The sequence below is a fragment of the Dama dama genome, chromosome 18, assembly GCF_033118175.1.
Source record: "Dama dama isolate Ldn47 chromosome 18, ASM3311817v1, whole genome shotgun sequence".
NCBI lineage: Eukaryota > Metazoa > Chordata > Mammalia > Artiodactyla > Cervidae > Dama > Dama dama.
In genome coordinates, this window is record NC_083698.1 from 78,795,604 (window position 1) to 78,808,978 (window position 13,375).

Below are 13,375 nucleotides of genomic sequence, written 5' to 3' on the forward strand. Positions count from 1 at the left end.
GCATGTTTACTTCTATAGTTAAACTTATTCTTTTGCTAAGGTTTTTCCAGACCAAAGGCAGGCAGGTGACTTGGGGTGACAAGGACCATCAGGTCCCCCTCTGTTCCTATTGTGTTTCATTACACCCAGAGAACTTTGCATAATGTCTTGCACCTAATGGCAGATTCATGAATACAGTTTGGAAAGATGAGTCCTATCCGAGTTCCAAGGTGGCCATCTGTGTGGTCTGTACTAAGCTGGAAGTCCTTGAACTACTGTCTTCATATAAAGAGGATGTGCTAATGTGTGGTGAAGACACTCCTTCACAATGAAGCAAGAGTCGTTTTCGCCCGCACCAATGGGAGGTTTGACTTGATGGACTCAGCCAAGCCCTAATGGTGTTAAACCATTTTCAGCAACGCTCGCAGACTGTCCTGGAGGACAACACTGTTAATGCAGACATGCTGTCACTGTTTCAGATGTTAACTCTGATTGTCCTCAGGGCTTGTAAGTTGTTCTTTTCCCCCAATTTCCTTTGACCAATATTCTCTAAATTTTGTCTCTTAAAAAAAACTCCAACTTTCTGGTTTGTTTACTCTCCTTTTTTTCCCCCCAGTGTGTGTGTACGGTACAGGTCATCTAGAGCAACCTCAAATTTCCAGTACCAGAAAGCTGTCTAAAACAGCTCACCTGGAATGCATGGTATCCGGTGTAACAATTTCTACCACATCTGTATATTGGTATCAAGAAAGACCCGGTCAAGCCATACAGCACCTGCTACACATTTTCTCTAACAACACCGTCAAAAGTGAATCAGGCATTCTGTTGAGCAAGTTTGAGGCACACACGACCCCTGAAACTTCTACATCAACCCTCACCGTTCACAATGTGCGGGAACAAGACTCTGCCACCTACTACTGTGCCCTCTGGGATGTGCACGGCAGAAGACATTAGAGTCATGCCATTCAATAAATGGTCCTTGGGTTTCATTCGCTATTGTGAGTTAGGAAACCACAGTTACCACCTGTGTGCTTCTGTGCCGTTTTCTAGGTAAACTTTCATGTGGGTGACTCTACAAAGTTGCCAAATCCCACATTTTCTTAAAGAGGAAGCTTTGTGCTATATAACACAGGGAGCCCAGCCAGATGCTTTGTGATGATCTAGGGGGTGGGGTGGGGGGAGGGGAAGGAGGTTCATATATACAATTATACGTATATTATATGTAATGTATATGTGTATTTATATATGTATAATTATGTATACATATGTGTAATTATGGTTTATTTTCATTGTTGTATGGCAGAAACCATCACAACATTGAAAAACAATTTTCCTCCAATTAAAAAATAAGTAAAAAAAAGAAGTACCTGCAAATAACTAGGCTCCTGTTTTTGGGAATCATCTTGCTCTCCAACAGGCTTTCTCAGGGCACCCATGTTTATTCATCTGAGTCAGCCTCCACAACACACTGTTTTATTTTCTGCCGAGATATATACATCATACTATCTGTGACTCCTTTTTAAATTTAATTCATTAATTAATTTTTGGCTGCACCACATGGAATGTGGGATCTTAGTTCCCCGAATAAGGATCGAACCTATACTCCCTGCAATGAAAGTGTAGAGCCTTAACCACTGGACCACCAGGGAAGTCCATGTGACATCTTTTGTATGATTTGCATGTCATTACATTTTTTTTTTCTGATCCACTTATCTTCTTGGATTAAAATTGTGGATGTTAGATTAAATGTTACTTATTCAGCCTGGAGGCTAAAATGTAACACACAGGATGATCTAACCACAAGCAGGCTGACTGCAAAGATAAATATATCAAATACATGCCTGGAATGGTGATATTTGACTTTGCACAAAGCTTATATAAATGCTGCTACCTACTGAGTCCAAGTCAAAGTCTACTTTGGATTGGAGCTTGGGGAGTAGTTCATTTTCTGCACTACTGAAGATTCCACCTATCCCACAGTAAGTGTTTGACCGACACTCTGAGCCAGGCATTGAGCACCACAGACACTGAAGACATCATATGCTCTGTCAGATCTGGAGGTCATTGCTGTAGCACCCCCCTCTGCCACTGGGCTGCCAGTCCCCAGTGAAATGATAGTCCTCAAATTAAATATTAATACATCTCAGGGTTATAAATCCCTCAGGAATTCCGGTAACTTCTAGCTCAGCTCATGGTTTATAACGTGTGTTGTTTTGCTGTGACAAAACAAATAAGCTCTTGGTCTTCTTCAAATGTCATTTTTCTTAGGTAAAACAGATGAAAGTAGATTTGCTCTGGTTAAAAGAATTGAAGGATAAATATGGTTTGATTTCTCAAATAGCTCTTATGTTTTCTCATTTTTCAATAGAAAACAATTATCTGTCTACACAAAGGGCCTAGCCAGGTGGTGAAGACTTTGGTCTCTTGTATCAGAGAGTCCTAGGTCTGACTTGGGCTCTGGCATTTACCAGCCATGTGATAGGAGGATCCTGCTATAGTCCATTTCCTCACCTATAAAGTAGCGGTCCTTGTAGAGCTTCTACAGGTACAGGAACACACACACACCCCAGGGCTTTGTACCTAGGGCTTAGCACCACATAGGTCATAATGGGGCTAACTTACAGCTTAAAGATAGATTAGTGAGATACAAAGAAAACCCCATGAGACGCCGTCTCAAATCGATTTCAATATAAGTTTTCAATCATGGGTCCCTAGTACACTTAGGGTGCACACAGGTGAGAATAACAGTGGCTTCCTCATGGACCAACAAGCCCTATGTGGGTAGGGGGAAACAAGTCTATATGTGGAGTCACTTACTCCTCCTGCTCTTCTTTAGACCAATGTGAGCTTCACTAAGGACACTGGCCACACATATCAAAGGCAAACCAGCCAGATGCAAACCAGCCTGATTCATAGAACACCAAAAGCACTTTATAAGGATGAACAGTACTGAAGACAGAAGTGGCTCAATTAATGTCTGTTGAAATGAGGTCTATATTTCCTTTATTATTGACGTGTTTGCATTACCTAATGGGTGGATGGAGATTTTCTATAGATGGATGCATGAAATCTCCTGATGATTTTGACTTAACTTCTTCTTATACCAAAAGCGGGTGATTCACAGTGACTGTAAGTAATAGAACCAATGTAGTATTATCTAATTAATGCTGAATATGAGAGCTGACGAACTGATACTTTCAAATTGTGGTGCTGGAGAAGATTCTTGAGAATCCCTTGGACTGCAAGGAGATCAAACAAGCCAGTCCTAAAGGAAATCAACCCTGAATGTTCATTGGAAGGACTGATGGTGAAGCTGAAGCACCAGTACTTTGGCCAATTGATGCGAAGATCTGACTCATTGGAAAAGACCCTGATGCTAGGAAAGGAGAAGGGGGTGGCAGAGGATGAGATGGTTAGATAGCATCACCGACTCAGTAGGCATGAATTTGAGCAAACTGCAGGAGATAGTGAAGGACAGGGGAGCCTGATGTGCTACAGTCCATGGGGTCACAAAGAGTCAGACACAGCTAGCAACTGAAGAGCAGCAAAAGTCTAGGAAAACCTTAAAAGTCAGTATTTTCTGTAACATAACATGTATTACCAACTCCCCACACATACTAACACTGTGGGAAAAGTCATGTGTGTTCCCTGAGAGTCAAGTTGGAAAAATCACAATTCTTAAAATTGCTAGGCCCACCTGGAAATCCATATTGACTCTTTTGACTTGAGTGACTTTACTTTCAACCCTGAGAATGGGTTTGGAGAATTAGCCCAAGGCAGAGGAAAGGGCACGGCTTTGCAGTGATCATGTCTGGGGGTTGCAGTCATGGATAATTGTTTTCTACGTCACTACTGGCTCCTATATTGTCTAATAGAAAACTTTTATTACTTTTGAATTTTAGTTCAGAATTTATTTTTGAGAAAAACTCACATATTTCATAATATTAAAAATACCTCAGAAACTATTGAGCACTTGGAGACAACATGTAAAAATTGATGGTTAGAAAGGTTCCATCTTGACCACTTTTTCTCCCCACCTCCTCCAGCAGCTTTTGCTTCTTTACAGAATAAAATCTTATTTTCTCTCCTGATTCCCAGTCAGCCTCTCTGGCAAGTGAGAGACCATGTTAATGCTCAAGGTGGTTTATTGGGCTTAAATGTCTTTCTTCCCCTTATTATAGACACTATAATGTACAGATAGTGCCAAAAATATGCAATCTTCTTTTTTTTTTATTTTGGCCATGTAGCTTGTGAGACCTTAGTTTCCTGACCAGGAATCCAACTCAGGCCCTCAGCAAGGAGTCTTAACCACTTGACCACCAGGGAATTCCATGCAGTTTTATTAACCCTATGCTACTGAGAGGGTAACAGGTAGGAAGGCCTAGGGGTCTCCAAACAGAGGAAATAGGCTACAAGTGTCAGACTTTTTTTTTTTTTTTTTTTTTTTTAATCTCTCTCCTAAGCAGCAGGAGGAAACAAACTAGTGATATTTTTCCCCCCCGTCTCTATACAAATTTAAAAAGAGGTTTCTCTTAAAATACTGTGTTGCCATAATGACACCTGGTTTCACCTGAACTTAACTTTTCTCAAATTTTGAGCTAACCATTCTGAGCTTTCCATTTTTCTTATGGAAATGTTTGTCTTAAGCTATGTTAATGTACTATGCATTTACCCCAAACTCTTTCCACCTAAAGGCTCAGAACTGAGTTGACAAACCAGTATGTTATCCTCATACGTTGTTCTAATCCATGTAAATGGAACTATTTGTATGGTAATCTGCCTTTATACAAGATTCAAGTCAATCATTTTCTGGCCCAGGATAACTCACCTTGTGTCAAGATTATCTCAAAATGCATCTTGTGGGTGAGGGACCTGGTGCCATTCTCTGAGTTTTTAGACATTCGTTTCTTTCATTAACAGACTGCTGCTGCTGCTCCTGCTGCTAAGTCGCTTTAGTCGTGTCTGACTCTGTGCGACGCCAGAGACAGCAGCCCACTGGGCTCCTCCATCCCTGGGATTCTCCAGGCAAGAACACTGGAGTGGGCTGCCATTCCCTTCTCCAATGTATGAAAGTGAAAAGTGAAAAGTGAAGTCACTCAGTCATGTCCAACTCTTAGCGACCCCATAGACTACAGCCCACCAGGCTCCTCCATCCATGGGATGTTCCAGGCAAGAGTACTGGAGTGGGTTGCCATTGCCTTCTCTGTAACAGACTGCTAGTAACTATATAACATCCAGCTAATAACTAGCAGGCGCGTATTCTTTCTGTCCCCTTCTGATATCTATGTCAGAAGCTTTCTCTGTCTCTTTTATACTTTAATAAAACTTTATTACACAAAGGCTCTGAGCAATCAAGCCTCATCTCTGGCCCTGGATTGAATTCTTCTCCTCCAGAGGCCAAGAATCCCGGCATCTTTTGTGGTTCAGCAACAACTTTTCACTACAACGTTCTTGCTTTCTTTACTTCTGTTTTGTCCAGATGCAGTGATGAGCAAGAATTGTATACTTCACTGCACAGGAGGTGTTTCAGTCTGCAAGGCTGCTGGCACTCCTATTGCCTGAGAACATGGCCCTCTACCTCTCACAGAAGGTTGCTAGAAAATCAGCCTCATGGGATCTTCACCTGAAAGCCCAGGGAAGATAGACTTTCAGCTTTGACTCTGTGAGTGCCCTTCTTTGGGACATGGATTTCTCAGTCAGTTCAAGGACATGAGGGGATGCTAAGAGGCAAAAAGGATGGACTCTGTTGAAGGTTTTCTGTTTTCTCCTCAAGTCCCACTCTCACGGCCCTCCAGCCTGCTCTTGATGCAGGAGACTAACCCCTATGGAGTCCACTAACGGGCAGCTTCACTTGTTGCTTTCCATTTAATTTTGGCCCAGCTGGAATTTGAAGTTCAAAGAAATGAAGAATGTGTCACCTGACCAAAGCATTCCTTCCTTGGGCACCAGGATTTTGAAGCCCTGAGGGGGGAAAAACACACACACACACACACAAAAACACATACTCCTCTCTATTAAGTTTATCAGTTAGAAAGTACAGAATTCAATGATACTCTCTCAGCACCTGGCTGGTTTCCTGTTTTCTTACTGAAGGAGCAGGGGTACATCCTGTTCTGTTAAGGACGGGATCTTAGTGGCTTTTTGGAAAGTGAAATGAAACAAACTTGGTGAAGCCTTCTTCCTGCTCTTCAACCTGTATTACTTATCTGGGGGCAAAGATAACCCACTTATTTGAACATCTGTTTGATTTCTTCCCTTTACTCTTCCAGATTGATTCTCCATTTCTCTTAACTCTCCTTTATGCCTTACAAGTCAGAACTTCATGAACTAGACTAATGGTCTTATTTCTGGTTGCTGTTTGGTAGACTGGAAAGTGGGAGAAGAATGAGGTCAGGGTTCCCTCCTTGACAGTGACCTTGGATTGACTGTGTTCTCCTCCAGTGACCAAATATAGTGACATCTAACTCATAGCCAGAAGGTTTAAGTCCAGGAACCAAAAGATCAAGGTGTAGGAGGACATTCTTTTTATACTGATTAACCCCATGGAGGAATGTGTTTCCTTTACTAAAACCTTGGGAGGCTGTTTCCTCTTCCTCCTGTTCCTCTTTTCTATCTGCTCCTCATCCTTTTTGGGCACTCAGCCTGGGTAGACAGGATGTATGGGTACAAATGTTCATCTGTGAATATTGCTCTGAGTATGCACATTTGTTTCTCTATTTCTTAGATTTGGTTAGGATTTTTTCCCTAGTGGCTCAGACAGTAAAGAGTTTTCCTGCACTGCAGGAGACCCAGGTTTGATCCCTGGGTCGAGAAGATCCCCTGGAGAAAGAAATGACAACCCAGTATTCTTGCCTGGAAAATTCCATGGAGAGAGGAGCCTGGCAGATTACAGTCCATGGGGTCACAAAGAATTGGACACAACTGAGTGACTAACACTTTTTTTTTTTTTTAAAGTAACTTCCAGTGGAATAAGTCAGACAGAGAAAGAGAAATACTTTATGTTATCACTTATATGTGGAATCTGAAAAGTAAAACAAAAGAATATAACAATAGCAAGTCTCTCAGATAAAGAGAACAGGCTAGTGTTTACCAGTGTGGAGAGGGAGGTCGGGAAGGGGCAAGAAATAGGTATAGGTTTAAGAGACACAAACTACTATGTACAAAATAAATAAGCAAAAAATAAAAAAATAAAAATAAAAAAAATAAATAAGGAAAAACACAGAGAAATAGAACTATTGTTTTGAAATAACTTTAAATGGAGTATAATCCATAAAAATACTGAATCACTATGTTGTACACCTGAAGATAACATAATATTGTAAATCAACTATATTTACTTCAATAAAAGTACAGTTGATTTACAACATAGTTACCCATGCCAGCAAAGAACAAGTAATCTTTTATTTCTTGATTATTTTGCTTTTTGTTGGAAATGCTATTCCAATTGAAGCAAAGGAAAATATGTAATTTAATAGCAGGAAGGAACATGTATTTTCACTGTAGAGTATCCAGATATAACTTTCCATATACACACAAATGCTGATACCAAATCAGGAGTTTGAAGATCAGATATTTACTTAAAAAAAAAAAAACAACTGTTTTCAAGGTCAGTTATGATTAAAGAACTGCAACCATAGAGTTTGTAAAATTCACAGAAGAAGATGAAATGAAGACCTAATATAATAGCCCCTGGGAACCTTAGAGTACCATTAGAGCCAAGAAAATGAGCACAGACACCCCTTATCATGACTGTGACCACATCCTTCCCGACATGGAGCAACCTTGGTCCTGAGTCCAGACCTCAGCCCTGACTAGACCTCAGCCTCAGCCTGCAACATTTCCTGAGCTTCTCAGGTCTACGCCTTATATCAAAGAAAAGAGGAAAGGGAGCCTGATGGCTATCGACTGTACCCCTACAGATGTGAGTAACTGCGCCCCTAAATGTCTGCTTTGACATCATTTCCTGTTGATGTGGATTCCTACTGAGAGACGATGAGTGTTGAAATGGTCTGATTATCTCAGAGAGAAAGAAGACAAGGTGCATTATTTAATTTCCCAGAGATTTTCAGTCACTGTGAAGAATTCAGGCCAAAGGTACTGACAATGAACATAATGGACTTGATAACCATTTAGCTCCCACTGGCTGCCAGATAATTTATTACACATATTCAGAAGCTCATACGATCATCATTAAGAAAAACCCTGCAAATAAGTGTGTTTCATGGAAGAAGGAATTTATGCTTAGAGAGGGTAGTTATCAGTCCAAATAAATAGTCCATGCTGCTTCAATCGCACTATTGGGCCACTGTGAATCCCTCAGTGTTTGTTAACTCTATAAAGACATACTTTGGCATTTGTGAGCACATATGGGTTGATGCAGACCTGTTGCCCTACCTAGTGGAGCCTTCTCTGGACATAATGAGCAGCCACTCAAGAAGTCATGGCTTGAAGGTCACGTTGGGGCACCTCTTAAAGAGTTCTGTTTCTGTACACTCTTCTCTAGGACCCTTCTCCCTAGTGGAGAACAAAAGTTTAAGAAAATCATCTATCTTCTGTGTTTTGTGAATTTACTTTACCAAGAAATATCATAGCTGGGATACATAATGAAGGCCCTGAACTCCATGCTTGGACTTAAATAAACAATCATAATAATATGCAATGAGGAAAATGTTTTGGAAATTTATAATCAGCATATTTTTATTTTCCTAAATGAATCAAGTTGCCTGTATGTCAGGAAGCATTTAACAAGAGGCTTCCTGTGTACTGTTTTGGATCTGTCAGGAACCCTCTGGCCCTTATTAATTCCTGAATATTCAGGAATTAAGAGGAGAGGCACACCTTTCCCAGGGCTGAGGAATCCAGGCATTTCTCATTATGGTGATAAGTACCCTCTTCCTCCTTATGAACCATACAGTAAAAGGTGATTGTTTGCAACTCTCTCTTTGATAGGGATCCGTTATGTTTTGTAAATCTGGAATCTTAATCTTTATCTTTGTTGAGAATAATTACCTTGTAAGACAGTATATATGCCCACACCATGTTGATTAAAACACCTTTGCTCCATCAGAGCTTTGGTGCCCGTGTCTTTCTTTCTTTCTCTCTCTATCTCTATTTCTGGCTGATTCCCTGGAGCACGGAAGCCGGCTGCGTAACCCAGGGAATATTAGCCTCTTTCTTTCTTTCACTCTCTCATCGTCGACTCCGGACCACCAGGTTCCGGTCCATTAAAGGACCAACACCTGTCGTCCTTCTACTGAAACTAACCCATGAGATTTGCCACCCGTGGAAGGTGACAGTGGCTGTGCCCAGAACAAGCTCACTTTTGCTTCTTTTATTTTGCCTATTTTCCCCAGATTTATTGAGGTACAATTGAGGTACAGGATTGTGTAATTTTAAGCAATGTAAGATGTAGAATCAATAGTGGTAGGTTAAGTTCTGATTCTTACACTAGCTAATTCAGAGGAAGAGACCAAATCCCAGAGACCAGCAGGGCAAAGAGCTAGAAGCTGATGAGAACACAAGGGGGATGAGAGGATGACTGTAAGAATTCACACTCCTCCTGTGTGTGGTGAAACCATCTGGGGGATGAGAGGAAGGGTGAGAGAGAAACAAAAAAGATAAAGAATGTACTCAAAGGGACTGAACTAACCTGCAAGGGGCCATTCTAAAACAGTGGAAGCTATTTTAAATTGGTAATTAGTGCCTTCTTTCAATGTCAAAATGAGGAGATACATCAATTATACACAACAATGATGCTCTCACACCTCACACATGCGCAGAGTGGTAGCGTATATATGTTCTACCACTGACCTCTACTCAAGGTGCCTAGAGATTTGGAATCCCAACCCATGCCAGCCTCCCTTTACCCACAGGATCAGACTATGTTAGCCTCAGGATAATTCCTTTTTCTGATTCTGCATGGGGATGTGTCTTTTTTAATAAATAAAGATGACCTTTATATGCTCCTAGTTAGGAGGTAGTAAGTTCATAGAATCATATAGATAAGAAATGGCTTTTAAATAAATTAACTCTATGAAACTTCCTGGTCCTAAGGCATGAAAATGAGTCTAGGTTAAAAAGAATGATCAAAGAAGATGGCAGAGTAGGAAAATCCCGGGTTTTCACCTCCTCCCATGGGCACAACAATATTATAACCATTTACAGAGAAACTGTTGATGAGAAAGACCCAAAGACTATCAAAAAAAGATCTTCTACAAATAAAGATATAAAGAAGAAAGTACAGTAAGATGGATAGAAGGGGTTAAGGAACAGTATAAACAAGGCTCATAAGCCAGGATAAGTGACCCACATACAGGAGGAAAATAGCAATTGCAGAGTTTCTCTCCAAGAAACACAAGTACCACGCCCCAGATGGGGCTCCCCAGACTGGGGATCCTGCCCTGGAATGACCAGACCCCATAACATTTGGCTTTGAAGGCTGGCAGGGCTTACTTTTGGGAGAGTCAGAGGTCTGTGGGGTATAGACACCGTTCACACAGACTGTGCACAGAATCTCACAGGGCAGCCACAGTAATGTGACAGGAGCCTGGGTCAGATTCACCTGCTGATGCGGGTGAGCCTCCCGGAGAGGCAGGAGGCGACTGGAGCTTGCCCACAGGACATGGACTCTGGCAGCGGCCGTTTTGGGGAACTGGTGCTGGCAGCGACCCTGGTGTTGGCAAGTGTCACTGTGGAATCCTGCCTCTAGTTTACTAGGGTCTGAACCCACAAGGCTCTCAGCTGACATGGCAGGAGAAAATCTACAGGCCAGAAGAGAGTGACATGATATATTTAAAATAATTAAAGGAAAAAATCTACAACTAAAAGCACTTCATCTAGAAAAAGCTTTCATTCAGATATGATGGAGATATCAAAAGTTTTAAAGACAAGAAAAAGATAAAAGAGTTCAGCGCCGTCAAATCAACTTAAAAAAAGTAATACAGGAACATCTCTACATAGAAAAGAAAAGGCCACAACTAGGAATATGAAAATCAAAAAGGAAGAATCTCATTGATAAAGGGAATATACAGTAAAAGTGGTAAGTCAAGCACATATAAAGCTATGAGGAAGGTTAAGAGAGAGTGAAAAGCAGTGAAATTGTCTACATCCACAATAAGAAGAAGAAATGCAAAAGAAAAGGACACAAAATAGGTAAGAAACAGTAAATGGGTGTGTGGAATAAAAATGAAAGGTTGTTAAAATGTGTTTGATTTAAGAGACAAGCAACTTAAAATATTCTCTATATAGACTACTACCTATAAACTCATGGTAGCCACAAACCAAACATCTATAAAAGATGATACATGAAAGAGAAAGGAATCCAAACACAACACTAAAGACATTACTAAATTCAAAGGGAAGACAGCAAAAGAAGAAGGAAAGAACAAAATGAACCATTGAATAACCTTACAAAACAATTATTAAAGAAAAGGCAATAAGTACATATGTATCAATAATCACTTCAAATGTAAATAGAATAAATGCTCTAATCAAAGGGCATAGATTGGCCTTTAAATATATTTATAATTCATAATATCAAGTTAATATCTATATATTCCAAGGGGGAAATCTAGAAGTTAAGACATCATAATGATAGCAGTTGTTGGTCTTGGTAAAATGATCACAGGTATATTTAATTATCTTATTGGTGTATGAGTGCTTTACAATGTTGTGTTAGCTTCTGCTAACACAAAACAGGTAAGAAACAGTGATTCAATGAAGTGAATCAACTATATGGATCACAGGCATTTTTATTTTCATCTTTACCTGTTTCTCTGAACTTCTTCAATGAACATCTTTCCCAGCACATCCCACTTAAAGAGCTGGGTGACTTTTATTGAGTCACATTGCTCCTCTGAACCTCATTTTCCTGATCTATAAAATCAGAACTACCAACACCAATATTATGTGATTTCTGTGAGAAGAAAAACATTTAGATAAATAGCCTAACAAACAGACAAAATTCATTAAATATTTGCTACCATAGAAGTCAATGTTTATTAAACTTACAATATTTGAAAATACTAAGCTGAGAAAAATACTAGCTCCTGGGCAAACAGAAACCATTTTCATTCTACAGAAATCAAGATTCCTCCATGGCTCCCTCACAGTCATATCAAATAATCCTCCAGAAACCACTAGTTTTATCTTAAGATCAGCAGAGCCAATGAAGGACCAGAGGAAACAGGAGACTCAGGCCTGAGGAGCCTGCAACCAAAACTAACAGCCCAGGGACACATTAGTCTGGCTACTTCCTTCTCCTCCCCCTATTCAGCCATGCCCTCTTACCACTGACTTGGGGCATCCAGCCACCAGGTCCCCACTTTCCTGCCTTCACTTTGAGCACACAGCCCAGCAGACAGGATGTCACCACTGGAAGCATTCACATTTTTCTCCCTCTGGGCTTGTGAGTCACTCCCTGATCAATGCACTTTAGCTGAATGAGCAAAGAAATTCTTGGATATTTCTTACATTATCAGAAGTTCATTAGAAATTCTCTTCTTTTACTTGCAGCTGCACTTGGGTTATCAAAAGTGGAGCAGGCCCAGATATCGCTTTCCACAGAAGTAAAGAAAACTATTAACATACATTGCAAGATAGAGAGCACAAATTTTGAATCAGAAACTGTTTACTGGTATCGGCAGAAAAGGAATCAGGCTTTGGAGCATCTGGTTTATGTGACCTCAACCACAACTGCAGCTCGAAGTCAAGTAGATGGGAAGAACAAAATTGAGGCAAGAAAAGATGCTCGAATGTTCACTTCAATCCTTACGGTAAATTTCATAGAAAAAGAAGATGTGGGCACATACTACTGTGCTGGCTGGAGCTCACGGTACTAGAACTGTGGCGATAACCCACACAAGATCCTCTCCCTGGGTCTGTGCCCACCCACATCCTTCCCACCAGCAGCAACCAGTTCCACACCTGGGCTCCCCACCTCATCTGCAGCACTTCCTGAGCTTTCCAGGAAGTCATCTTGGATCACACTTGCACTTGACCTTCAGGTTTTATTTGACACTGTATCCCAGTGAATAGAATTCTTGGGAATTCTAGGGACTGAGGGCACACAGACTGTGCCATCATTCATCATCTCCCCATCCAGAGACTTCTGCATGTGGGTAAGCTTCAGGTTTAGAAAGGGTATTACCATATTCCTTTATTGTGACATATACTCAAGACAACAGGCTGCTATACAACTATTATTGGTTCATTCTACAAATAAAGAAATAAAAACCTGGAAAATTGAATCCTAATAATCACCAAAGAAAAGAAATCCATGCTTTGAACTGGACTGTGAGATCATACTGAAAAGTTTAAGGATTGCAATTCTTTAAGTGAACATTAGACTATTAAGGATAAATTAGGGATGAAATAAGTGCCCTCTTTTTGAGAGGTA

At 40.6% G+C, this 13,375-nt stretch overlaps 2 gene segments (V, D, J or C); both read left to right on the forward strand.

The window, feature by feature from the left end:
* The first annotated feature begins 291 nt into the window (after positions 1–291).
* Positions 292–956, forward strand: LOC133072427 (T cell receptor gamma variable 9-like). The segment is given in 2 exon segments: positions 292–486; positions 596–956. Coding segments are annotated over 2 exon segments (450 nt in total).
* Positions 957–12,233: 11,277 nt separating this feature from the next.
* Positions 12,234–12,831, forward strand: LOC133072428 (probable non-functional T cell receptor gamma variable 10). The segment is given in 2 exon segments: positions 12,234–12,385; positions 12,493–12,831. Coding segments are annotated over 2 exon segments (369 nt in total).
* The last annotated feature ends 544 nt before the right edge of the window (positions 12,832–13,375 follow it).